Below are 27599 nucleotides of genomic sequence, written 5' to 3' on the forward strand. Positions count from 1 at the left end.
GCACATCCACCTTATCTGAGGTGAGATTGAACCTGAATTAAAAATATCACCAAGCATCTGCATATCTGCAGTATTTTGATCAATAAATCAGTGTTAATGATGAAAGTGCTTGACCCTGCTCAGCCCTGGTTCCTGAAGATGAACAAATGTATGCATGTACATTGGACTTGTCAATTGAATAATATTGTGGGGTCGTTTGTATCCAGTGTGTCCATACGTTGGATGTTTGTAACCCTGGAAGAGGCTGTTGATATGTCCACCCCCATAAATGTAATGCAACTCATTTTCTGGTAAAACAGTAAGTTGTTTTAATCTTGAAAGCCGTTACATAGTGCAATGGGACCGTGTACATGAAAGAGAAATGAAATGTAGAGAACTACATTTAAAGAAGCTATTCTATTATAAAGCAAGTTTACAGTTAGATGATGAGGTTGTCCCTGTAAAAGGAAAGCTGCCAGCAGCTTGGGCTGAGAACTCCACACCTGAAGCTGTTCAGGTTTAGGCAAATTGGTGCAATATGTGACCGACTGCTCCTCCTTGTTTTACGTTGATTATTCAGCTTGTGCCACATCCAACAAGAAACAAGTTCCTGACTGATTCAGCTCCCTGACACCACTGATGCTTGAACTGCTTGCTTGTTGTTAATGTTGCACTGGGTTACAATGCCTCCGCTCGGAAGAGGAAGAAATATTCCCAGTCCTTTCCTTATCTCTGGCAGGGCACTAGTGACAATCTAGCCTCAGCCAAATTTATTATGAATGGCAACACATCACCTTGTCCAAAATTGACCGTCAGAGAAAGTAATTCCTTTGTAAACAATAAAACAAAAGTGCTGGAGGAACTCAGTGGGTCAGGCAGTCTCCCTACCCAAAATGTCTCCATTCTGTCCACAGATGCAGCCTGACACACTGAGTTCCTCCAGCACTTTTCTCTTTACTCACGATTGCAGCATCTGCGATTTCTTGCGTCACTAATTCCTTTATAATCTCTTAACTACTTTGCAGAGGTTTGGAGCTGGTAACTGGTGTTTACAAGTTTTGTTCTGCTGATGAGATATCAGACACACATGGTGACCAATGTGGGTGAGGGAATTTCTACTGCATCTTCCCATCCGGACTGGTTTGTGTATTGAACCATGATTCCCCTTCCCCAAGGCTTCTAGTTCAGTTCATGGTCGTCCAATAGTTGAGGGGCATTAGTTGGACACCTGAGAATTAGTGCTTTCGAGAGTTGAACAACATTTAAAAAGTTGTGCTGAATGTCAGATCTTGTGACATGTCTGAATCTTCGAGCATCTGTTTACTGTGATCCAGAGAGATTTGAATGTTTGCACGTTGCATTGCAGAACATGGAGACTCCGAGGTCACCCTGAGTGAGCCCTGGACATTTGCAGTGGATATCCCTGAACGGGGCAACCCCCTGCAGCGACCCACACAGAAGCTGTGGGTATATATAATGGTTGGTAATAAGGCACTCTGAGGCAAGGCTTGCTGCATAGATATGGAGGCCTACTGATGCAGTAGTAATCAGAATTGACAAAAATCTTGCCAAAAATCTCTCTCTTGTACTTTTGGTTTTCTGTGCCTGCTAAGGACCAGCCTGCTCTGTGTTGAAGCCCTTGTCAGGTGTGTAGTGGGGCCGGATCAGCCAGCTCACCGGCGAGGTGCGTTTTATCTGATAACCTCCGGTTCGGGTCCGTGTTCGGGTTCTGACCTGGTTGGCACTGTAGATCTTCATTACTTCAGCAATCTCTTGGACCTAAAGATTAAAAAACAGAGAGCATAGCAATAATTCACAGACTGCTGGGAGAGGCTGGAGACGGGTCTGTGGCCAAAGGAATTTGCAGATGACTCACAGGTTGGTGGTGTTGATGGTGAGGAGTTTTTATTCGGCAGGGCATAGAATAGATGAGCTGGGAGGCTGGGTGACCTTTATAAAACACTGTGTAGGAAGGAATTGATTTAAACCAAAGATAGACACAAAAGCTGAAATAGCTCAGCGGGTCAGACAGCATCTCTGGAGTAAAGGAACAGGTAATGAAGGGTCTTGACCTGAAACGTCTGTCACCTGTTTTTTCTCCAGGAATGCTGTCTGACCCCCTGAGTTACTCCAGCTTTTTGTGTCTACCTTCTCTGTGTTGGGAAGCACTGTGGCCAGTTCAGGTCAGTCGGCAGTGAAAGGGTTCCTGTGTCCCTTCCAGAACGAGTCACCGTTCTCCACGTGAGTGAACCAGTGTTTTATAAAGGTTACCTACCCTTCCTCCCTCCCAATGTGATTGGACAGATACAGAGGAATTTCTTTAGTCAGAGGGTGGTGAATCTGGAATTCATTGCCATAAAGGCTATGGAGGCTGACAATGGATATTTTTATGGTAGTGATAGATAGATTCTGGATGAGTATGGGTGTCAGGGGTTATGGGGAGAAGACAGAAGAATTGGAGTCTAGGGAAATATAGATCAGCCGTGACTGAATGACCGAGTAGACTTGATGAGCCGAATAGCCTAATTCTTCTCCTATCACATGAACTTATTACATTTATTCAAGACTCAGTTAGAGATTTGGATTAGGGTCGAGTCAAGGATTCACAGGTGTGAAGTGGATCCTGCAGACTAAGGGTGGTGACTTGCCATGTGTGTTTCAGTGAAATCTGTCAGAATAGTTGCATTTGTAAATAGCAATTGGGCATAATACCTTACAAGATTCAAGCAAAAGCTGCCTTTTACAGAGAGTAATTTTGAATGTGTTCGTATCCATTGCTTCAAACGCTGACATCTGCTGGTAATCAAAACTCTCCACGGACTCAGTCTCTCCCTGTTTATACAGACACACACCCTTTGTTCCGATCGCTAGCCACCGAGGCTCTGGGCACCCAGCACAACTCTGCAAGCAGTTGGAGCAGAATATCACAATCTGTTCTGTTTCGTGAGCGTATTGCTGCACCAACCCCATCCAGTAGAACATTAACAGCAGACCAAGGCCAACATTCTCATGGGGAATTCCTGCAAGTGCTATTCAAGCAGGTCTGGCTTGGAATCCAATTAAGGTCATAGTCATAATAATAATAATAATACATTTTATTTATGGGCGCCTTTCAAGAGTCTCGAGGACACCTTATAAAAATTTAGCAAGTTGAGGAAAAACATGTAAGGGGAATGAAATAAATAGTAGAGACATGACTAGTACACAAAGTAAAGACAGAATTCAATTCAAAACACAATATGAGGCAATTCAAGCACAGATGAAAAGGGAGGGGGACGTGGGGCTAAGGATAGGCAGAGGTGAAGAGATGGGTCTTGAGGCGGGACTGGAAGATGGTGAGGGACACGGAATTGCGGATCAGTTGGGGGAGGGAGTTCCAGAGCCTGGGAGCTGCCCTGGAGAAGGCTCTGTCCCCAAAACTGCGGAGGTTGGACTTGTGGATGGAGAGGAGACCGGCTGATGTGGATCTGAGGGACCGTGAGGGTTGGTAGGGGGAGAGGAGGTCAGTGAGATATGGGGGGGCCAGATGGTGGAGGGCTTTGTAGGTGAGGACCAGGATTTTGTAGGTGATCCGGTGGGAGATGGGAAGCCAGTGAAGTTGTTTGAGGACTGGAGTGATGTGATGCCAGGATTTGGTGTGGGTGATGGGTCGGGCCAATATAGCCAATGACTTCAATGCTATAGTCATAGATTAATACAGCCTCAACGACCTCCTAGAAACAGAAAATATGTGCAGGAGTAGGCTATTCAGCCCTTCGAGCCTGCACCGCCATTCAATATGATCACGGCTGATCATCCAACTCAGTATCCTGTACCTGCCTTCTCTCCATACCCCCTGATCCCTTTAGCCACAAGGGCCTCATCTAACTCCCTCTTAAATATAGCCAATTACCTCAACTACCTTCTGTGGCAGAGAATTCCACAGATTCACCACTCTCTGTGAAAAATGTTTTTCTCATCTCGGTCCTAAAAGATTTCCCCCTTATCCTTAAACTGTGACCCCTTGTTCTGGACTTCCCCAACATCGGGAACAATCTTCCTGCATCTAGCCTGTCCAACCCCTTAAGAATTTTGTAAGTTTCTATAAGATCCCCCCCTCAATCTTCTAAATTCTAACGAGTACAAGCCGAGTCTATCCAGCCTTTCTTCATATGAAAGTCCTGACATCCCAGGAATCAGCCTGGTGAACCTTCTCTGTACTCCCTCTATGGCAAGCTTGTTCCATACACCCACCACCCTCTGTGTGCGGGGATGTAAGTGGATGGTCAATGAGGAGAAAAAAACCAAGCAGGAAACACGTTAGAAAATTACTAAATAAATTAGCAAAGGTAAGGAGTACAGGAAATTGTTAAAAGGACAAAATTAAAGATATATATTGACATCACATTCACAACACAGTAGAAAAATGAGTGGTGCTATGAATGCATCTGACAGTATGGTGGTGAGGTAGAGAGACACAATATTAGGAAATAGTCTCGGGTTGTACTGGGGACTTGGGCTTTTGTTCAGTATCAAATTGTACTGAAAAAATCTGTCAGTGGCTACAAGGAAAAATTAAAGATATCGAAGATAGACCAGTTTAACGATGTCATGTTGGGCACAAACATGGGCCACTGGACGCTATCACCACCTACCTGGGCATTGTGGGGCGAACATGACATTGTTAAACTGATCTCAACTGTCTGCACATGATCCATATCCCTCTATTCTGTGCACTTCCATGTACCGATCTAAAAGCTTCTCAAACACCACTGAAATATCTGCTTCCACCACCCCCGGCAGCACATTCTAGGCCCCCTCCCACCCTGTAAAAAAACTTGCCCCTCTCATCTTATACATTAGCTATGACCTCTAATGGTGAACATTTCCACCCTGGGAAAAATGGTTCTGTCTATCTCCCCTATCTGTGCCTCTGTGCCTATATGTACGCCAGGAATTGATGCTGGACGTGTCTGCCTGTAGCTCAGGCCCTCGAATCTCGGTAATGTTAACGTTAACTCTGCAGTGTAGACATTAGTGAAGCCGAGGTATGAGGGGGTGAACTCACCGTGGTCGCTCTCACTTGGAAGATCGAGGCTCCGCAGCTTCCCCACTGGCGCACGATGCCCAGGTAGGTGGTGATGGCGTCCTTGCGGTTCATGCCTCTCAGCCGCTGCCAGCGCTCGGCAATGCTGGCCAGAGCCGATGCCGCCTCCTCTTCTCGTTGCCGCTGCAGTTTGTGGCCTGGCCCCGATCCCTGGGCTCTTGGCCATCGGGACCCCAGTCCCCGGGGCCACAGTGTAGGCAGCAGGCGGCTCCACTCTGGGCTCTGGGCTTCCGGCCGCAGTGCTGCGGGCAGTGTGCTGACCGGGAACATCTGGTGTAGTGCGGGCAGTGGTTGGAGGCTGAAGCTGCCAGCTGTGGCCTGGAGCCTCAGGGTGGCCAGTGTGAGCAGTGTGTCAGTGGACGCAGGGAGGCAGCCACGAACAACCATCCGGTGGGCCTGAAGAGACAGAGTAAGAGTCCGGGTCAGTGGTCCGAGAGTCCGGGTCAGCGGTCTGGGAGTCCAGCTAGTCCGGGTCAGCGGTCTGGGAGTCCGGGTCAGCGGTCTGGGAGTCTGGGTCAGCGGTCTGGGAGTCCGGGTCAGCGGTCTGGGAGTCCGGGTCAGCGGTCTGGGAGTCCGGGTCAGCGGTCTGGGAGTCCGGGTCAGTGGTCCGAGAGTCCGTGTCAGCGGTCTGGGAGTCCAGCTAGTCTGGATCAGCCGTCTGTTGCCAGTGCATGGACCGCCGGGCTAAAGTGTAGCCATGCCCAGGCATCTGTCACCGGGACCTGATCAAGAGCACCCTTGGGTGGGCAGTACTGGGGGGGAGAGGGGTGGCCTGGGTGCAGGCAGAGGGGGGAGGGGCGGGATGAATGATGTGTGGGTCACTCTTCTGTGTGAACAATCTGCCCCTCAGATCTCCCTCATCATCTTAAACTCATGCCCTCGAGTTCTAGACTTCGCTGCCCAAGCAAGAAGAATTTGATGATCTATCCTAGAATTTTATAAACTATAAAATCACTCCTTGGCATCTTACACTCCAGTGAGAATAACCCCAGCCTATCCGGTCTCTCTTTAGAACTACAGCACTCCATTCCAGAAATCTTCCCAGGGAATCTCATCTGCAGACTCCCTACATTACCTGGATTCCATTCCATCTGCCACCACCTTGCCCAACGCTGATCCATGTCTCCTGCATCAAGGATCCTACCTCTAGTCCACCAGTAGGTACAGATTTCCAGTCAGAAGACAAACATCTGCCACTTCCCTCTGCCTCCAAATATCAAACCAAATCTGTTTCCAACCCGCCTTGTATCCCAGGTAGACAAATGCTGGAGTAACTCAGCGGGACAGGCAGCATCTCTGGAGAGAAGGAATGGGTAACGTTTCAGGTCGAGGCCCTTCCTCAGATCTTGTATCCCATGTACTTTACCCTTCTGGAGCAGCCTATCAAGAGGGACCTTGTCTCATAACCCTGATTGAATTTTTTGAGGAGGTAACCAAGGAGATTGAGGAAGTGAGGACGGTAGATATTGTATATACAGACTGTAGTAAGGCTGTTGACAAGGTCCTGACAAGGTAGATTGGTCCTTGGATAGATGGTCAGAGCTTTTTACACATGAAAAGGACCTGAAACCAGAGGGCGAGATGGGTTTACCACAGTGGTGAATATTTGGATGGAGGTGGGAAGTGGGAGAGGTTTTGTGTCGGATGGGACTGCAGATGCTGGTTTACATTGAAGATAGACACAAACTCCGCCTGCTTGACTGGACAGGCGACATCTGTGGAGAACATGGATAGGTGACGTTTCACAGAGTGCTGGAGTAACTCCGTGGGCCAGGCAGCATCTGTGGAGAACATGGATAGGTGATGTTTCACAGAGTGCTGGAGTAACTCAGTGGGTCAGGCAGCATCTGTGGAGAACATGGATAGGTGACGTTTCACAGAGTGCTGGAGTAACTCAGCGGGTCAGGCAGCATCTGTGGAGAACATGGATAGGTGACGTTTCACAGAGTGCTGGAGTAACTCAGCGGGTCAGGCAGCATCTGTGGAGAACATGGATAGGTGACGTTTCACAGAGTGCTGGAGTAACTCAGCGGGCAGGCAGCATCTCTGAAAGTTTTTTATAGGTTCATGGACAGGAAATGTTGAGCAGATTGTGGGACAATGCAGGCAAATGGGATTAGCAGTGACGGGTTGGGCTGAAGGGCCTTCTATGTGGTCTATACCTCCGTGACGTTCTATGACTGTAATGGCAATGCTCTTGCCCGTTGTTATTGGCCGTTGCCAGGACCTTCCATGGCACAGGGATTATTTGCCAAGCACAAGCCCATGCCTGAGTGTTACAGTAACAATCACTAGCATATTAAAGCTTCTGCTTCTGTTGTTCAGGCAAGGCCACTCTTGTTCATCTGCATTTAATGTCATGTCCGTCTGGACTTGTGTCACGTACACTATGGACATAGGAATACCATTTGACCTGTTGATATTCTGTTGTAAGGAATGAGTTTGGAGAATCAGGGAGTTGGGAACAGACTCTGGTCAGTTAACTCGTGGTGGGATGGGCAGAGGGATGGGATGACCAACCTGCTCAAAGACAAGGCTGAGCTCGATGTTGCTCTGGGGAGCGTCGGGATCCAGGATACAGAGGATTCTGAAACAAAGTCTCCACTGAGAGTCTGATTCACCCACAGACACAGAGAATCTGGAAAACAAACAAACGTCACTTGAAACTCAGCCATGTCTCCCTGCACTGGAAGCTCCTCCAGCACGTCACACATTGTGGTGAAGAACATTACATTTACACTTCTCTGTTTTTGACATTTTTGTTGACATTCCTGGCTACAGCCAATCACACAATGCCTCATCTTCCCTTCCCTCCCCAGCACACCCCCTCCCTGCCCCTCTCTCTCAGCCCTCCCTCCCCCTCCCCACTTCCTGCCCCCCCCCCCCCCCCCCCTTGCTACTAATGTAGACATAATTACTTTGGGATTCTCCTTAATTCTACTTGCCTGGGTAATTTCTTGGCCGCTTATTGCTCTGCTAATTTATTTCTTATGTTCTCATAGTTATGGAATCATAGAGTGCTACAGCCAGAAAACAGGCCCTTCAGCCCAGCATGTCCATGCTAGCTGCTTAACAGCTAATCCCACCTTCCAGTGCAAACTTTGTCTATCACATAATACTCCAAAGTTTCTTTGAAATACATAATTGTACCTCCTTGTGTCACTTCCTCTGGCAACTGCGTGAGGTCCCTTTATAAACCGTTTCTTCTCAATTTAACCTGTGCCCTCTAGTTTTAGACTCCCCCACTCTGGGGAAAAGAGTGTGGTTATTCACCTTATCTACACCCCATGATTTTATAAGTCACTGCAAGATCAAGCCCATTCCCAGCCTAAGCTCCAGGGAAAAAAAGATTTATCCTACCAGCGTAATTATAACTCAAATCCTCCAGATCCTGGAACAGTTTCTGCACCCTTTCTACCTTAATGATGTCTTCCCATAGCCAGGTAATCAGAACTGTTCACAATATTCCAACTGTGGTTTTACCAATGTCTCAAATGGATGTAACATATCCTCCCAACTCCTGTCCTCTACCTCTTGACCGACGACTCTCTACCCATCACCACTTTCATGGAACTGTCTACCTGCCTCCCCTAATGATCCCCTACAGACCCCCCAGGGCCCAACTGCGTAGGTCCTTCCCACCTTGTGTTACCAACATGCAACACAATACATTTATCTGAATGAAACTCCATCTGCCATTCCTTGGCCCAGTTGATCAAGATCCCATTATAATTGTAGATAACCTCCTCTATGTCTCTCTCTATCCCCTATAAATATTGTGACTCGATCAATACCTTGTTCCTACGCCTGACATACACTTCCATCTTTTCCCTGATCAAATCTTCAATATCTATGAACAAACTGCTGGCAGAACTCAACAGGTCAAACAGCATCTGTGGAGCAAGAGAGAGCTAGATAGGGCTCTTAAAGATGGCAGAGTCAGGGGATATGGGGAGAAGGGGGGGAATTACAGACCAGTTAGTCTAACATTGGTAGCGGGGAAACTGCTAGAGTCAGTTATTAAAGATGGGATAGCAGCACATTTGGAAAGTGGTGAAATCATTGGACAAAGTCAGCATGGATTTACGAAAGGTAAATCATGTCTGACGAACCTTATAGAATTTTTCGAGGATGTAACTAGTAGCGTGGATAGGGGAGAACCAGTGGATGTGGGTGTATCTGGACTTCCAGAAGGCTTTCGACAAGGTCCCACATAAGAGATTAGTATACAAACTTAAAGCAAATGGCATTGGGGGTTCAGTATTGATGTGGATAGAGAACTGGCTGGCAAACAGGAAGCAAAGAGTAGGAGTAAACGGGTCCTTTTCACAATGGCAGGCAGTGACTAGTGGGGTACCGCAAGGCTCAGTACTGGGACCCCAGCTATTTACAATATATATTAATGATCTGGATGAGGGAATTGAAGGCAATATCTCCAAGTTTGCAGATGACACTAAGCTGGGGGGCAGTGTTAGGTGTGAGGAGGATGCTAGGAGACTGCAAGGTGACTTGGATAGGCTGGGTGAGTGGGCAAATGTTTGGCAGATGCAGTATAATGTGGATAAATGTGAGGTTATCCATTTTGGTGGCAAAAACGGGAAAGTAGATTATTATCTAAATGGTGGCCGATTGGGAAAGGGGGAGATGCAGCGAGACCTGGGTGTCATGGTACACCAGTCATTGAAGGTAGGCATGCAGGTGCAGCAGGCAGTAAAGAAAGCGAATGGTATGTTGGCTTTCATAGCAAGAGGATTTGAGTATAGGAGCAGGGAGGTTCTACTGCAGTTGTACAGGGTCTTGGTGAGACCACACCTGGAGTATTGCGTGCAGTTTTGGTCTCCAAATCTGAGGAAGGACATTATTGCCATAGAGGGAGTGCAGAGAAGGTTCACCAGACTGATTCCTGGGATGTCAGGACTGTCTTATGAAGAAAGACTGGATAGACTTGGTTTATACTCTCTAGAATTTAGGAGATTGAGAGGGGATCTTATAGAAACTTACAAAATTCTTAAGGGTTTGGACAGGCTAGATGCAGGAAGATTGTTCCCAATGTTGGGGAAGTCCAGAACAAGGGGTCACACAGTTTAAGGATAAGGGGGAAATCTTTTAAAACCGAGATGAGGAGAACTTTTTTTTCACACAGAGAGTGGCGAATCTCTGGAACTCTCTGCCACAGAGGGTAGTTGAGGCCAGTTCATTGGCTATATTTAAGAGGGAGTTAGATGTGGCCCTTGTGGCTAAGGGGATCAGGGGGTATGGAGAGAAGGCAGGTACGGGATACTGAGTTGGATGATCAGCCATGATCATATTGAATGGCTGTGCTGGCTCGAAGGGCCGAATGGCCTACTCCTGCACCTATTGTCTATTGGCAGAAGAATGATTTGATGGAAAACACCGGCAAACCCTCATGGATTCTGCAGCTCGTGTTGTGGACCATCAAAATTCGCTTCCCTCCAGTTTAAGGCCTGGACTGGAGGAACAATCTTCAGGTTTACCGAATGATGCTCCCTGTTGCCAAAGTATTCCTGCACAGACTCCTCTATTACATCGACTCTTCATTCCCAAAGAGAAACATAGAAACATAGACAATAGGTGCAGGAGTAGGCCATTCAGCCCTTCGAGCCTGCACCGCCATTCAATATGATCATGGCTGATCATCCAACTCAGTATCCTGTACCTGCCTTCTCTCCATACTCCCTGATCCCTTTAACCACAAGGGCCACTTCCAACTCCCTTAAATATAGCCAATGAACTGGCCTCAACTACCTTCTGTGGCAGAGAATTCCACAGATTCACCACTCTCTGTGTGAAAAATGTTTTCCTCATCTCGGTCCTAAAAGATTTCCCCTTTATCCTTAAACTGTGACACCTTGTTCTGGACTTCCCCAACATCGGGAACAATCTTCCTGCATCTAGCCTGTCCAACCCCTTAAGAATTTTGTAAGCTTCTATAAGATCCCCCCTCAATCTTCTAAATTCTAGCGAGTACAAGCCGAGTCTATCCTGTCTTTCTTCATATGAAAGTCCTGACATCCCAGGAATCAGTCTGGTGAACCTTCTCTGTACTCCCTCTATGGCAAGAATGGCTTTCCTCAGATTGGGAGACCAAAACTGTACGCAATACTCCAGGTGTGGTCTCACCAAGACCCTGTACAACTGCAGTAGAACCTCCCTGCTCCTATACTCAAATCCTTTTGCTATGAATGCTAACATACCATTCGCTTTCTTCACTGCCTGCTGCACCTGCATGCCTACTTTCAATGACTGGTGTACCACGACACCCAGGTCTCGCTGCATCTCCCCTTTTCCTAGTCGGCCACCACTCAGGTAATAGCCTATTTTCCTGTTTTTGCCACCAAAGTGGATAACCACATATTTATCCACATTATACTGCATCTGCCATGCATTTGCCCACTCACCCAGCCTATCCAAGTCGTCTTGCAGCCTCCTAGCATCTTCCTCACAGCTAACACTGCCCCCCAGCTTCGTGTCATCTGCAAACTTGGAGATGTTGCATTCAATTCCCTCGTCCAAATAGTAATATATTAATATATATTGTAAATAGCTGGGGTCCCAGCACTGAGCCTTGCGGTACTCCACTAGTCACTGCCTGCCATTCTGAAAAGGACCCGTTTACTCCTACTCTTTGCTTCCTGTCTGCCAGCCAGTTCTCTATCCACATCAATACTGAACCCCCAATACCGTGTGCTTTAAGTTTGTATACTAATCTCTTATGTGGTACTATGACAATCCCAGTCTTTGGTGGGAATCTCTTCCAACTGTACAATCCTAGTGATTTCATCCATCTGCCAGCAAACCTGTTGTAATTCCCACTGCTCATGGGAGGTTCACATCTAACCTGCTGACTCGGCAGTGACCACCTCCCTGACCAATGGGAGTAAACCATTGCTCCTCCAGATCCAGACCCTGAGCTTTGTCCAGTAGTTATATTTTACCTCTTCTGTCCTCAATGACCCGCAACACCTTTACCAATGTTCCAGACTAAACCCGTCATCCCTGGAATCATTGTGATAAATCTGTGTTTACACTCCAGACTCTATCTGAGCCTCCTGGGATCAGCTGATGCAAAGACAAAGATTCCAGACCTGGCTATCATGTCAGCGACGACCATATCTTCTCCCAGCAGCCAGTCCTCGCCCCCACTCTCTGCAAAGAGAGCAAAGCGGTTCCGACTTTTCTGTAGGTCGAGTCTCACGAGTAAACTCCTTATAACCTGTGGAGCAGGAAGAGTTGATGGGTGTACTGGTGAAGAGCAACAAAGCTTCATTTCAACAACAAACAACAACAATGGCTGATCTGTTTTTAAAGCACTTCTGTCGCTGGGTTTGGTTATTGTGAGGTCCCAGCCTGATCAGGGAGATGGAAACCTCTGGGTATCTGAACAGGCAAATGTTGAAAGCAGAGAAACATCTGCCGTAGCAACCCTCTTCCAGGCCGAATGTAACGTTTATCCTCACCTGGCCTCACCTGCCCACACCTGGCCACACCTGCCCACACCTGGCCTCACCTACCCGCACCTGCCCGCACCTGGCCTCACCTGCCCACACCTGGCCTCACCTGCCCGCACCTGGCCAATATCCTGCCAAAATATTCCTACCTACCTACATACCTGTCCAAATTACACCTGCCTCGACCACTTCCTCTAGCAACCTATTCCACCTACCACCACCATCTGCCCTCACTTTAAATCTATGCTTACCACGGGAAAAAGACTCAGATTATCTACCCCTGCTTTTTCTTTTCATTGTTTTATAAACCCCTTTTGACTGCTGAGCCCAGAATGCCAACTTGGTTAGCATGGACAAGGTGGGCCGAAGGGCCTGTTTCCATGCTCTACAGCTCCATGACTATGATCCTCAGCCTCCTGTACTCCAGTGGGAACAATCCAACCTCTCCCTGTAACTAAAGCCTCCCTTTATTTACCAGTGCTCTCTGTCTGTTGCGACCACATGCCCCGTGAGCAGAACAGTGCGGTTGTCCATGCGGGCTGGCCAATGCCTTGTACAACTGCAACTTGACGTGTCTGAAGAGCTGTGACCATGGGCATGACCTTGCATTAAGGAGGGAGAGCTCTTGAGAGCTACTTGAGAGCAGGAGGCTATTTGGCCCATCGTATCCATGCCAGCTCTGTCCCATCGTGTTCATTGATTGGTCGATCCTGTTGCCACGGCACAGGTTATACCTGGTGACCTCTTACCTCTCCGGCCGTGGTGTGGGAGCTGACGGTCATCTTGACCCTGGAGCCGGCGTAGTGGATGACACAGGGCATCTGTTGCCGCTGCATCAGGAGCCCGATCTCCTGGGAGGACGGCACGAATAACCTGCCCCTGGCTTTGCCCAGTGACCCCGCGATGAACTCTGCGTATCTTTCGGTTTCGGTCCCTGGGAACTTCAGCTGGGACCTGTCAGAGAAACATCAACACAAGGGAATGTAATCACCAGCTCAGGGGAACAAGACTCCATTACGCCCACCTCACCACAGACAGCAATCCACCCAGTCCATCTCACAAGGACAAAACCCTATCTATCACACCTGACCACGGACAGGACCATGCAGCCCACATCAGCCCAGCCCAGCCCAGCCCAGCACAGCCCAGGACCATCCAACCCACATCAGCCCAGCACAGCCCACATCAGCCCAGCCCAGCCCAGCACAGCCCAGGACCATCCAACCCACATCAGCCCAGCCCAGCCCAGCACAGCCCAGGACCATCCAGCCCACATCAGCCCACATCAGCCCAGCCCAAGACTATCCAGCCCACATCAGCCCAGCCCAGGACCATCCAACCCACTCAGCCCACCCAGCCCACATCAGGACCACCCAGCCCACATCAGCCCAGCCCAGCCCAGCCCAGGACCATCCCCACATCAGCCCACAGCCCAGCCCAGGACCATCCAACCCACATCAGCCCAGCCCAGCCCAGCCCAGCCCAGGACCACCCAACCCACCTCAGCCCAGCCCAGGACCACCCAACCCACACCAGCCCACACCAGCCCAGCCCAGGACCATCCAGCCCACATCAGCCCACATCAGCCCAGCCCAGGATAGGGACCATCCAGCCCATGGCAGTTAGGACCAGACCCCATCCAGCCCATGGCACTGGGGACAGGACCATCTATCCCACCACAGGTGAGGAGGAGGTTCTCTCCGAGACACTGCTACACATTCCTCAACCTGTTCTTGCCACGGAAACACATGGTAAATCAGTCAGTGTGGGACATCTTTTCCAGGTCGGACCGGCATTGTCTACACAACCAGAATGCCGAGGCTGCTGAATCCAACACGGCCCCTTGGATGGAAGCAGCCAGTGGGTGGGGGGTGAGTACAGGTGGAGCTCTGGGCTGGGGCAACTCTGCAGGGTCCCAGCATTGGACTGTGATGGGGACATGCAATGAGCTGTCAGAGAGATGGCTTCACGCAGGTAAAATAGCCGGTTAATTGGTCAGGTACATGGAGGTGAGAGGTTTAGAGGTAATGTGTTATTGGTTGGCAAGGACATGTTGGGCTGAAGGGCTTGTTTGGGTACTGGGTTACTTTATGACTAAGACTCTCTACACTAAATGCAGAGGAAAGTTCTGATTTCAGAAGCCGCTCATCTTCTCCGCATATTTACAACCACTCTTGTAAACCACAGACAGAATGATTTAAATTCCCCATTCCTTCATCTCCCAGGGATCTCTCTTGCCTCATTTCTGCCCCTTCCCCATTCTCCACCCTTGTGGAAGGGGAGCTCCAGCTGAGAGCGACATTGCTGTTCCCATTCTCACCGCTGGACGTGGAACCTCAGGTAGGGGAGGATGGTGGTGCTTGGGGAGAAGGTAATGACCATACAGGTGAGGAGCTGCCAGTTCCGCAGGTCGCCTGCATTCGCTGGGTGCGGTGGGCTGTTTGTCTGTTTGATCAGCTGGCAGAACATCTCATCGCGGAGAGGCTGCAGATCCAGGCCAGTCTGCAGGATGCCCTGCATTAGTGCGACTGCATCTCGTCCCGTCTCAAGCTGCTGCAATGCATTGAAGATCTTGAGGGCTTCGTCCTGAAGAGTCGTGTAACCTCTCATACTCTTGACTGGAAAAAAGAACTCGATGTAAGCAAGAGACAGTCGGTACATGTGGCAATAATAATCTAAACTACACAATCACTCTGGGATCCACAGAGCCCGAACCCACAACCGCATGTGCCCACTTCACGATGAACACAAGACCTGTGTATGTCCCAAACGGGTCACAGTTTCACTGAACATGCACTTGGTCCACCAAGGCCTGCTGGATCTCCCAGTTGTTAACCATTTATAGACAGTCTGAAGAAGGGTCCTGACCCAAAACGTCACCTATCCATGTTCTCCACAGATGCTGCCTGACCCGCTGAGTTACTCCGGCACTCTGTGAAACGTCACCTATCCATGTTCTCCACAGATGCTGCCTGACCCGCTGAGTTACTCCGGCACTCTGTGAAATGTCACCTATCCATGTTCTCCACAGATGCTGCCTGACCCGCTGAGTTACTCCAGCATTCTGTGTCTATCTTCTATCTATTCCTCGGCTGTTTTGTAATCATACAACTGCTTTTAAATCTGCAAAATACCCATTGATTGTCGATCAGCAGAGCAATCACACACCATCTCATTCCCTTCCATCGCCCATCCTCCCATCACCCACCCTCCCTAATCTATAGCCGGCCCTGCCATCAGCAGAGCGGGGTGGGTCAGGCCTGTACCGGGCATGACTCACGGCAGTGGCAGGCAGCATCGTAGGGGAAGGGCAGGAGTGGAGCGTAGAGTGGCTTCTGGCTGTGCCGTAGAATGCCATTCCGGTTGTAAATCTGTTCCACCAGCTCCGCATTGGAGACATTCTCCTGGAATCAATGAAGGAAAACACACTTTAGATTGAGAAACCAGAAGCAAATTCCGAGCCCATCAAATAGAGGAGGCTGCATTATAAATAATGATAATCCCCTAGAAACCACTCCAGTGATGGGACACTCCGGCTCTGGGCTGGAGACGGGACAATTCCTGCAGGAAACTTGGAGATGTTGCATTCAATTCCCTCATCCAGATCATTAATATATATTGTAAATAGCTGGGGTCCCAGCACTGAGACTTGCAATACCCCACTAGTCACTGCCTGCCATTGTGAAAAGGACCCGTTTACTCCTACTCTTTGCATCCTGTTTGCCAGCCAGTTCTCTATCCACATCAATACTGAACCCCCAATGCCATGTGCTTTAAGTTTGTATACTAATCTCTTAAGTGGGACCTTGTCGAAAGCCTTCTGGAAGTCCAGATACACCACATACACTGGTTCTCCCTTATCCACTCTACTGGTTACATCCTCGAAAAATTCTATAAGATTCGTCAGACATGATTTACCTTTCGTAAATCCATGCTGACTTTGTCCAATGATTTCACCACTTTCCAAATGTGCTGCTATCCCATCTTTAATAACTGACTCTAGCAGTTTCCCCAGTCACCATGTACCTGTAAAAGCAGTCACCAGCGCCTCCTGACTAAATAAAACACAGGCTACCAGAGGAACTCAATGGGTCAGACGGCATCTGTGGATCAAATGGACAGGTGACGATTGCAGCAAATGTCCTTCAGGGGAAGAATCTGCAGCCGAACCAAGCACATATGTGATTCCAACATGGTTGAGGTGAGGAGTGGGGGAGGAGGAAGAGAGGAGAGGAGAGAGAAGAGGGAGGGTGAAGAGGAGGGGGAGGGATGTTGGGGATGAGGGCAAATGAACCACACGTGTACAGTTGGGGGCTACGGGTGAGTGGTGGAATATAGCGTTGGGGGACAGGTTGCATTGGGGAACAGGTGAGTGGTGGAATATAGCGTTGAGGAACAGGTTGAGTGGTGGAATATAGCGTTGAGGAACAGGTTGCATTGGGGAACAGGTGAGTGGTGGAATATAGCGTTGAGGAACAGGTTGCATTGGGGAACAGGTGAGTGGTGGAATATAGCGTTGAGGAACAGGTTGCGTTGGGGGAACAGGGCCCAACAGGTCCCTCTTGGTCTAGTGATCCTATAAACCTTTCCCAACCATGCACCTGTAAAAGTGTCTTTTAGCACCTGTTAATGTACCTGCACTGTTAATGTACCTCCTCTGTCAGCTCATCCATTCTGTACTATTCCCAGTTTGACAACATCAACATAAGCTTACATAACATCCCGACTTCTATACTTAATACCCTAATGAAGGCCAATGTACTGAAAGCCTTCTTGACCCCCTTATCCACTGGTGACCCCATCTTCAAGGAACCATACACCTGTTCTCCTAGACCCCTCTACTCTACAACACTCCCCAGGGCCCTGCCCTTCATTTTGTAAATGTCTGTTTCAAGGTGAAGGGGTGGTGGATGTTGCCAGCTTTGAGCTTCTGGAACATTCTTGGAGCAACACTGACCCAGACAGTGGAGAAAGTGTCACATCCTGACCTGGTGATGCCAGGGGAAATTGTTCTGTTTTTAAACCATTATATCAATGAGAGAAGAAGCATCACCTGAATGTCTCTGATCAGCACCAATGTTGGGGTCTCAGTGGGAGCTTTACAGTCAATGGCGGCCTGGATGGCTTGGGTCCATCGCATGGAATCACTCAGTCTGTCTGTGAACAGCTGGTAGTGATGTCTTCTCCCATACACTGTCAGCTTCCAATATCCTGAGGAGCAGAGGCACACTCAGAGTAAGAGTGGGAGTGGCAGTCACGGAGAGATGGGGGTGGGGGGGGGGGGGGAGGGGTGAGGGTGAGGGGGAGGGGGGGAGGGAGAAGGGGGGGGGGGGGTGAGGGGGGGGGGGGGGTGGTGGGGGGGGAGGGGGGGGGGGGGGTGAGGGGTGGGGTGGGGGGGGGGGGGGGGGGGGGGGGGGGGTGGGTGTGAGGCAATGGGGGTGAGGGAGGGGGGGGGGGGGGGTGAGGGTGAGGGGGGGGAGGGTGGGGGTGAGGGGGTGAGGGAGGGGGTGGGGGTGAGGGAGGGAGGGGTGGGGGTGAGGCAATGGGGGTGAGGAAGTACATCAGACACAGCAGTGAGTTGTGTCCCAGGAGATGGGGCGTGAGGGAGTCCCTCAGACATGGGAAGTGAGGGACATGTATAGGAGAGGGAGGGCAGGTTGTACAGGGAGTGTTAACAGGGCTGTTTTTCAGGTTGAGATGTGGGAGAGAGCATTATTTAGTTGGGTTTGCGACCCGTTCTGGGCAAGGGGTGACTGGGAGAAGGGGATTCTACCTGTTCCGGTGAACCAGCTGCCGTCTGCAGTTCGTACGGAGCACAGACTGGTCAGCACCATGGAGCCGAGCGGCCTAGTGTCCAGCACGTTGTTGCGGTAATAATCCAGCGAGTCGGCCGTCAGCACAAACCAGCGTTTGCAGACTCTCCTCCACGGCCATCTATGATGACGGGGCAGCTCCAGGTACAGCCAACCTGTCCAACACACAGACACATTGGTCAGTCCCCATAACGCACGAACCAACCTCCATATCCACCCTGTCCTTGCCAGAGTTCTATGTTTCCTGACATTCTATGTCCGCTACTTTTTCCAGAAAATTATATGCTATATATCGATATTAGAGACACTGGAATATTGTAGTTACAGAATCATCGAGTCGTACAACGTGGAAACAGGCCCTTTGGGCTAACCTGCCAACCAAAATGCCCCGTCTACATTCGTCACACATCCACTCAACCTGTCCAAATGTTTCTTAAACGTTGTGATAGCATCTGCCTCATCTACCTCCTCCAGCAGCTCGCCCAATTCATTTGCGATCTAATCCTGCCCTTCCAAATCTGGAGAAACAATTAACACGTCAGGACTACAACATGATAGCGTCTCTTCATCGAATGAAAGGCCTGGATAGAGTGGATGTGGAGATGATGTTTGCAGTAGTGGGGGAGAACACAGGAGAATGGGGTTGAGAGGGAAAGATACCTCAACCATGATCAAATGGCAGAGCGGACTCGATGGGCTGAATGGCCTAATTCTGCACCTATGTCTTATGTTTTTATACTTTACATGTATGTGTGTTCACATTACACACCATGGATAAAACTAGAGGACACATGTTATGGGGAATGGGGAAGAGGTTTAGAGAGGAACTGAGTAGCTCCCTCACCCAATGGAACTATGAACACCTGGAATACCTGCATTCTAGTGTCTAGAACCTGCATTCTTGGATCGAGATGAGAAGAACTTTTTTTCACACAGAGCGTGGTGAATCTCTGGAACTCTCTGCCGCAGAGGGTAGTCGATGCCAGTTCATTGGCTATATTTAAGAGGGAGTTAGATGTGGCCCTTGTGGCTAAAGGGATCAGAGTGTATGGAGAGAAGGCAGGTACGGGATACTGAGTTGGATGATCAGCCATGATCATATTGAATGGCGGTGCAGGCTCGAAGGGCCGAATGGCCTCTACTCCTGCACCTAATTTCAATGTTTCTATGTTTCTATCTAGGAACTGCATTTTCCAGGGGTCTATTGCCACAAACCTATCTTCTCTTCTCTTCTCTTCTCTTCTCGTCTGGATTCTATTCTGAGTTCATACGTTGATCCTTTCTGACCATTGGATTCACCCCATTCCCTCGGGATCTGCATATCTCCCTATCTTGCTGCTCACTTGTCTTACACCCAATGCCTGATGCGATTTGTCCCACAACCATCTCCCAATTGATCAGAAACCTTGGATGATGACGTTTTCTTCCACAACTGGTCTTTCTCTTTTCATTTTTTGGCTAATCAGATTTCTCCTTTCCTCTGGAGCTTGTGGCCTAAAAAACAAAAGATTCAAACGTTACTCATTAAGGAGCAAAGAGGCACAGATTTCCCCAGCAGTGGGGCAGTCTAAACACTGGACAACAAACACGCTGAGAGACATCGCCTACCTGCCTTGCTCCTCAGCGATCTCCACGCCCATCACACTCTGCTCTGAGGAAGCCTGCAATAGGAACACAGATTCATCATCACACAGGAGCAGCAGAGACACTGCACCCAAGTCAAGGGAGGGGAAACGAGAAGTGGGTCCAGAGATGGGAACATTCTGGAAAGTGGGGGAAGGATCCAGATTTGTGGGCACAGGAGCTGGGAATGTGTGGGAAGAGTAGGGAACGTCGGGAACACGAGGGAGTGGTTGGGGAATGTGATGGTACCATGACTGGTACCTTTGCTGAGTCACAGCTCCAGTCACTCCTGTTCAATCCAGGTGAGCTCAGGTGTTGTCAGACACTGTGGGTTCCCCCCAAAATGCCAACAATATACAGGCTGGAGGTTAGCTGGTTTACCTAGAATCTGCCCCCAGTGTGTGTGAGTTGTGGAATCTGGGGACAGGGGGTAGGGAGGTAGAAAGAACCATATTCTGTATCTTCCCTTTGATCTACCTATTGTAGGTGAGTGTGACAACAGTAGTTCTGTACAATATTATCTGGTCTGATGCAACAAACCCTTCACTACATCCTGGTACACACAACTACAATAATCCTAACCTTAAAGTAAAAATGTAACGTTTTGGTTGATATCCACACGGACAGAGATGATGATATTTCTCCAAACTCGGTCATAAATGGCAGACCTTTTATTGTCACTGTGGGCCCCTGATCTAGTTTTAGTTCTTGGATGTCTGTAACCAGTGCAGTTAGAACATAGATCAATGCAACACAAGGACATGATGCGGTGACCATCCAGGTCCATCCATTCCCACATATTCATGTGTCTAAACAAAAGCTTCAACACCACTATCATTGATGCCTCAACCACTACATGCGGTGCTGGCTCGAAGGGCCGAATGGCCTAGTCCTGCACTGATTCTCTATAGTCTACCCCTAGCTGTACAGGCCAGGCAGACTCCACCCTCTGGATAAAAATGTTGCCCTTAAACATTGCACCTCTCACCTCTCGTATATGATTATTCTACCTTGAGAAAGAGGTTCTGACTGTCTACCATATCTATGCCTCTCATAATTTAATATACTTCGATCAGGTCTTTCCACAACCTCCAGCATTCACGGGAAAACAATCCAAGTCTGTCCAACCTCTCCCTGTAGCTAATCTCTATATTACTAAAAGTCTGTTTCTGACCGGTTGTGGCCATCTGTGCTGCGATCTCCGAGAGAACGCCGCATGTGTGATTTCCGAGAGAACGCCGCCACCTACAGCCGTCATTTTTGGCCACCTCGCTCAGAGCCCCCCTCCGCCGCATGTGTGCCGAGGAATTTTCCAGTCGATGAAAAATGACAGAGATATTAATGATTTTACAAAATTCCCCATTCTCGCTGCTGCCCCCGCTGGCGGCAGGGGGGATGGACTATAAAACCAGGAAGTGGTGTGCCTCAATTAGTCTGCAAGCTGGAGGAAGGCAGAGGGTCACGTTTCTCTGAGCTGTGAATAACACTGAACACATGTCCACACAACTGTGAGTAAGTTCCCTTAATGTGGTTTGAAAATGAAAATATGGTTAAAGTAAAAAAGCACTGCCTGCAAATGGTTGTTTGGGGGGTTTGGGTTGAAATAAAAAGGCACTCTCTCCCCCCCCCCCCCTTCTCCTCTTCCTCTTCCCCCCCTCTCCTCTTCCCCCCCCTGTCCTCAACCCCCATCTCCTCCTCCCCCCCCCTCTCCTCTTCCCCTCTCCTCTCCTCCTCTCCCCCTCTTTTTCTCCCCCTCCTCCCCTCCCCCCACCGTCCCTCCCCTAAACCCCCCCCCCTTCCCTCCACACACCCCTACCCCCTCCCCTCCACCCTCCCTGCTCCTCACCTCTCCCCCTCCCCTCCCTCTCACCTCTCCCCTCTCCCCCCTCACTCTCACCCTCTCTCTCTCCTCCCCTCCACCCCCACCTTTCCCCTCTCACCCACCCTCCCTCTTGCCCCTCTCTCTCTGTGTCTCTGCCCCTTCTCTCTCTGCTGCCCCCCCCCCCCCCCCCAGATGTGACTGCAAGTTGGGGGCTATGCGTCAGTAGATAGGGTGGTTATGGGGTAAAAGGAGCAAATTAATAATATTAATATATCAAGGGGGGTAATTAGCTCATGAGTGCGGGGGGGGGGGGATAGTTAGTGTGTGTGTGACGCTGCATGCTGCCCTCCCACACACAACTGCACGTTGGGGGTACAGACCCAACGGGTCTGCACTTGGTCTAGTACCTTCTAAACCAGGCATAATTGTGCTGGTAAACCACCTCTTCACCGTCTACAAAGCTTCCACATCCTTGTGGTAATGTGGCAACCACAACTGCATGCACTGTAATATTCCAAATGCAGCCTAACCAAAGCCCTATAAAGGTGCATCACGACTTTCTTTCTGTAATACACATTCCCTGATCTATGAATGCAAGCATATCACATGCCTTATTTACCACTTCATCTATCTATGTTGCCATCTTCAGGGAGTTATGGACTTTGACTCCAAGATCCCTCTGTAGAGGCAACGCCATTAATTGTACATTTGGCCTCCCAAATTGCGACACCTCACACATAGTTTGAATTCAAGTTCACCTGTCATTTCTCCACCTATTTCTGTAGCTGACCTATATCCCATTGACATCTTGGTGTCATCTGCAAACTTACTAATCAACCCGTCTATGTATACATCCAAGTAATTTTTATATATCATAAACAGCAGAGGTCCCAGCACAGATCCCTGTGGAACACCACAAGTCACCGACCTCCAGCCTGAATATTGTCTTCCATCAGGAAGCCAAGTCTGTATCCATCTGGCCAAGTCACTGCCAATCCCATACACATACAGTGGATTCAGAAAATATTCAGACCCCTTCAACTTTTCCACATTTTGGTACAGCCTTGGTACAGCCTTATTCTAAAATTATTTTTCATCATCCATCTACACACAATATCCCACAATAAAAAAGTGAAAACAGGTGATTAGAAATTTTTGCAAAGATTAAAAATAAATAACTGAATTATCACATTTACGTAAGTATTCAGACCCTTCACTCAGTACTTTGTTGAGGCACCTTTGGCAGCGATTACAGCCTCAAGTCTTCTTGGGTACGATGCTACAAGCTTGGCACACCATTATTTGGGTAATTTCTCCCATTCTTCTCTGCAGATCCTCTCAAGCTCTGTCAGGTTGGATGGGGAGTGTCGATGCACAGCTATTTTCAGGTCCCACCAGAGATGTTCTATCGGGTTCAAGTCCGGGCTCTGGCTGGGCCACTCAAGGACATTCACAGACTTGACATGAAGCCACTCCTGTGTTGTATTGGCTATGTTCTTAGGGGCATTGTCCTGTTGGAAGGAGAAACTCTGCCCCAGTCTGAGGTCCTGAATGCTCAGGAGCAGGTTTTTATCAAGGATCTCTCTGTACTTTGCTCTGTTCATCTTTCCCTCGATCGTGACTAGTCTCCCAGTTCCTGCCGCTGAAAAACATCCCCACAGCATGATGCTGCCACCACCATGCTTCACCGTAGGTACGGTTTTGGCCAGGTGATGAGCGGTGCCTGGTTTCCTCCAGACGTGGCACTTGGTCTTGGTTTCATCTGACCAGAGAATCTTGTTTCTCATGGTATGAGAGTACTTTAGGTGCCTTTTGGCAAACTCCAAGCGGGCGGTCATGTGCCTTTTACTGAGGAGTGGCTTCCGTCCGGCCACTCTACCATAAGCCTGACCAAGGCCCTACTCCCCCGATTGCTCAGTTTGGCCGGGCGGCCGGCTCTATGAAGTAGTTTCAAAGTTCTTCCATTTAAGAATGACTGAGGCCACTGTGCTCTTCGGGACCTGCAATGCTGCAGACATTGTTTTATACCCTTCCCCAGATCTGTGTCTCGACACAATCCTGTCTCGGACGTCTCCGGCCAATTCCTTCCTCTTCACCGCTTGGTTTTTGTTCTGACATGCGCTGTCAACTGTGGGACCTTATATAGACAGGTGTGTGCCTTTCCAAATCATGTCCAATCAATTTAATTTACCACTTGTGGACTCCAATCCACTTGTAGAAACATCTCAAGGATAAACAATGGAAACAGGATGAACCCAAGTTCGATTCTGAGTGTCACAGCAAAGGGTCTGAATACTTATGTAAATGTGATATTTCAGTTATTTATTTTTAATTACTTTGCAAATATTTCGTAAACACCTGTTTTCACTTCTCCATTCTGGGGTATTGTGTGTAGACTGATGATAAAAAAAATGAATTTAATCCATTTTAAAATAAGGCTGTAACGTAACAAAATGTGGAGAAAGTGAAGGGGTCTGAATACTTTCTGAATGCACTGTAAACTTCTGGATCAGTCTGCCATGGGCAAATTTATTAAATGCCTTAATAAAATCCATGTCGACACATCCACCACGCAAAAGTGTGGTCTCACAGACATCTTTTATGACTATAACATATCCTCACAATCTCTATACTCAATACCCTAACTGATGAAGGCCAATCTATCTAATGCCTCCAGGCCCACCTTAGCTACACCTTAGACACCTGTGACACCTGCACTCCTCAATTCCTCTGCTCTGATTTGGATGAAGGGATTCAAAGTAACATTAGCAAATTTGCAGATGACACAAAGCTAGGTGGCAGTGTGAACTGTGAGGATGATGCTATGAGAATGCAGGACAGGTTGGGGGAGTGGGCGGATGCATGGCAGATGATGTTTAATGTGGAGAAATGTGAGGTTATCCACTTTGGTAGCAAAAACAGGAAGGCAGATTACTATCTAAATGGCATCAAGTTGGGAAAAGGGGAAGTACAACGGGATCTGGGGGTCCTTGATCATCAGTCTATGAAGGTAAGCATGCAGGTACAGCAGGCAGTGAAGAAAACGTATGGCATGTTGGCAAAGAGGTCCTTTTTTATATATTATACAATATATGTGAATGATTTGGACGAGGGAATTGAATGCAACATCTCCAAGTTTGCAGATGACACGAAGCTGGGGGGCAGTGTTAGCTGTGAGGATGATGCTAGGAGGCTGCAAGGTGACTTGGATAGGTTGGGTGAGCGGGCAAATGCATGGCAGATGCAGTATAATGTGGATAATGTGAGGTGGATAATTTGGTGGCAAGAACAGGAAAGTAGACTATTATCTGAATGGTGGCCGATTAGGAAAGGGGAGATGCAACGAGACCTGGGTGTCATGGTACACCAGTCATTGAAAGTAGGCATGCAGGTGCAGCAGGCAGTGAAGAAAGCAAATGGTATGTTAGCATTCATAGCAAAAGGATTTGAGTATAGGAGCAGGGAGGTTCTACTGCAGTTGTACAGGGTCTTGCTGAGACCACACCTGGAGTATTGCATACAGTTTTGTTCTCCTAATCTGAGGAATGACATTCTTGCCATAGAGGGAGTACAGAGAAGGTTCACCAGACTGATTCCTGGGATGGCAGGACTTTCATATGAAGAAAGACTGGATAGACTCGGCTTGTACTCGCTAGAATTTAGAAGATTGATGGGGGATCTTATAGAAACTTACAAAATTCTTAAGGAGTTGGACAGGCTAGATGCAGGAAGATTGTTCCCGATGTTGGGGAAGTTCAGAACAAGGGGTCACAGCTTAAGGATAAGAGGAAATCTTTTAGGACCAAGATGAGAAAAAAGAATTTCACTCAAAGAGTGGTGAATCTGTGGAATTCTCTGCCACAGAAGGCAGTTGAGGCCAGTTCATTGACTATATTTAAGAGGGAGTTCGATGTGGCCCTTGTGGCTAAAGGGATCAGGGGGTATGGAGAGAAGGCAGGTACAGGATACTGAGTTGTATGATCAGCCATGATCATATTGAATGGCGGGCTCGAAGGGCCGAATGGCCTACTCCTGTACCTATTTTCTATGTTTCTGCAGTTGTACAGAACCCTAGTGAGACCACACCTGGAGTATTGTGTGCAGTTTTGGTTCCCTAATTTGAGCAAGGGTTTACAAGGTTAATTCCCGGGATGGCAGGACTGTCATATGCTGAGAGAATGAAACAGCTGGGCTTGTATACTCTGGAGTTTAGAAGAATGAGAGGGAATCTTATTGAAACATAAGATTGTTAAGGGCTTGGACACGCTGGAGGCAGGAAAAATGTTCCCGATGTTGGGGGAGTCCAGAACCAGGGACCACGGTTATTGAAGAATAAGCGGTAAGCCATTTAGAACGGAGACCAGGAAACACTTTTTCTCACAGAGAGTGGTGAGTCTGTGGAATTCTCTGCCTCCAAGTGTGATATATCCATGTTCTCCACAGTTGGAGGCAGGTTCTCTGGATGCTTTCAGGAGCGAGCTAGATAGGGCTCTTAAAGATAATAGAGTCGGCGATAAGGGGAAAAGGCAGGAACGGGGTACTGATTGGGGATGATCACCCATGATCACATTGAATGGCGGTGCTGGCTCGAATGGCCTACTGCACCTATTGTCTATTGAAGTATCTGTGGAGAACATGGATATATCACACTTGGAGGAGGTCCCTTTGTCCACTAACAAGCCACTGAATCAGTCTGGAAAAGGGTCTTGACCTGAAACGTCACCTATCTATGTTCTTCAGAGATTCTACCTGCCAGTTGAGTTACTCCAGCACTTTGTGTCTTGTTGTATAAACCTGCACTTGCAGTTCCCTCGGAAACCCTGCCGGGGTCTGGGAAGGAGCGGGGTCAGTAACGGCGGCAGGAGAAACGGGGTGGCGGCGATGTGGGGGTGTGAAGGGTTAATGTACCCCCCCCCCCCCCCACCTCACCTCACCCTCACCCTCCACCCCACCTCCACCTGCCACGTTCCCAACCCCCCCCTCCCCTCCCCCACCACTCACCGCCCTGACTTCCAGCAACTCCTCGCCTTTATCAGCGTCACCGTCGTCCCGGCCCAGCAGACGGAAGCCCCGCCGGCAGCACAAGAGGCAGCACATCGCGGGCAGAGACATCGGGGCCCGGCCTCGCCAAATCCGCACCTCCCGCTCCCGCCGCAAAATATCCTCAGTGGCCGTGGGCGCAGCGGCCTTTTGTGGTGCCCGGTCCTTGTTACTGCGCTTCCTGTGGCGGGAGGGAGGGGAGGGAGGGGGAGGAGGGAGAGAGGGAGGGAGGGAAGAGGGAGGAGGGAGAGAGAGGGGGAGGGGGGGGGAGGAGGGGGGAGGGAGGGGAGGGGAGGGAGAGAGAGGGAGAGAGGAGGAGGGAGAGAGGGAGAGAGAGAGAGAGGGAGAGAGAGAGAGAGAGAGAGAGAGAAAGAGAGAGAGAGAGAGAGAGAGAGAGGGGGGAGAGCGAGAGAGATGGGGGAGTTAGAGGGGGAGAGAGAGAAAGTGGAGAGAGAGATAGTGGGCCGAGGGGGGGAGGAGAAAGGAGAGGAGACTATTCCCCCCAGGCACCCACTGCGTCACAGGGCCGGCCCAGAGCACAGGGAACCGCCCGGCTGCTGGCATCATGTGGCCACTGGCTCTGGGCCAGTGGGGAGGAGCACTGGGCCAGAGGGATTGGGCTGGCTGGGCCGGAGGGGGTTCCACTGGGCCAGTTGAGGAGGTGGCACTGGCGCTTGGCCAGTGGTGACAGATGGACACTGAGCGCTGGAGTAACTCAGCGGGTCCGGCAACATCTGTGGAGAGAAGGAATGGGTCGCGACCTTGTT

At 49.3% G+C, this 27599-nt stretch overlaps 1 protein-coding gene across 1 annotated transcript; it reads right to left on the minus strand.

The window, feature by feature from the left end:
- Nucleotides 1–283: 283 nt before the first annotated feature.
- On the minus strand, nt 284–27026 carry plekhh3 (pleckstrin homology, MyTH4 and FERM domain containing H3). The gene is made up of 13 exons (XM_055656735.1): nt 26794–27026; nt 19956–20008; nt 19753–19841; nt 18308–18502; nt 17588–17745; nt 15815–15938; nt 14855–15152; nt 13284–13488; nt 12172–12299; nt 7586–7703; nt 5027–5461; nt 2692–2880; nt 284–1758 (listed from the first exon to the last, which is right to left on the minus strand). The coding sequence occupies exons 1-13, from the start codon at nt 26902–26904 to the stop codon at nt 1588–1590; spliced, it is 2274 nt and encodes a 757-aa protein (XP_055512710.1). The 5' UTR covers nt 26905–27026; the 3' UTR covers nt 284–1587.
- Nucleotides 27027–27599: the final 573 nt, after the last annotated feature.

The sequence above is a fragment of the Leucoraja erinacea genome, chromosome 27, assembly GCF_028641065.1.
Source record: "Leucoraja erinacea ecotype New England chromosome 27, Leri_hhj_1, whole genome shotgun sequence".
In the NCBI taxonomy this organism is placed as follows: Eukaryota; Metazoa; Chordata; class Chondrichthyes; order Rajiformes; family Rajidae; genus Leucoraja; species Leucoraja erinaceus.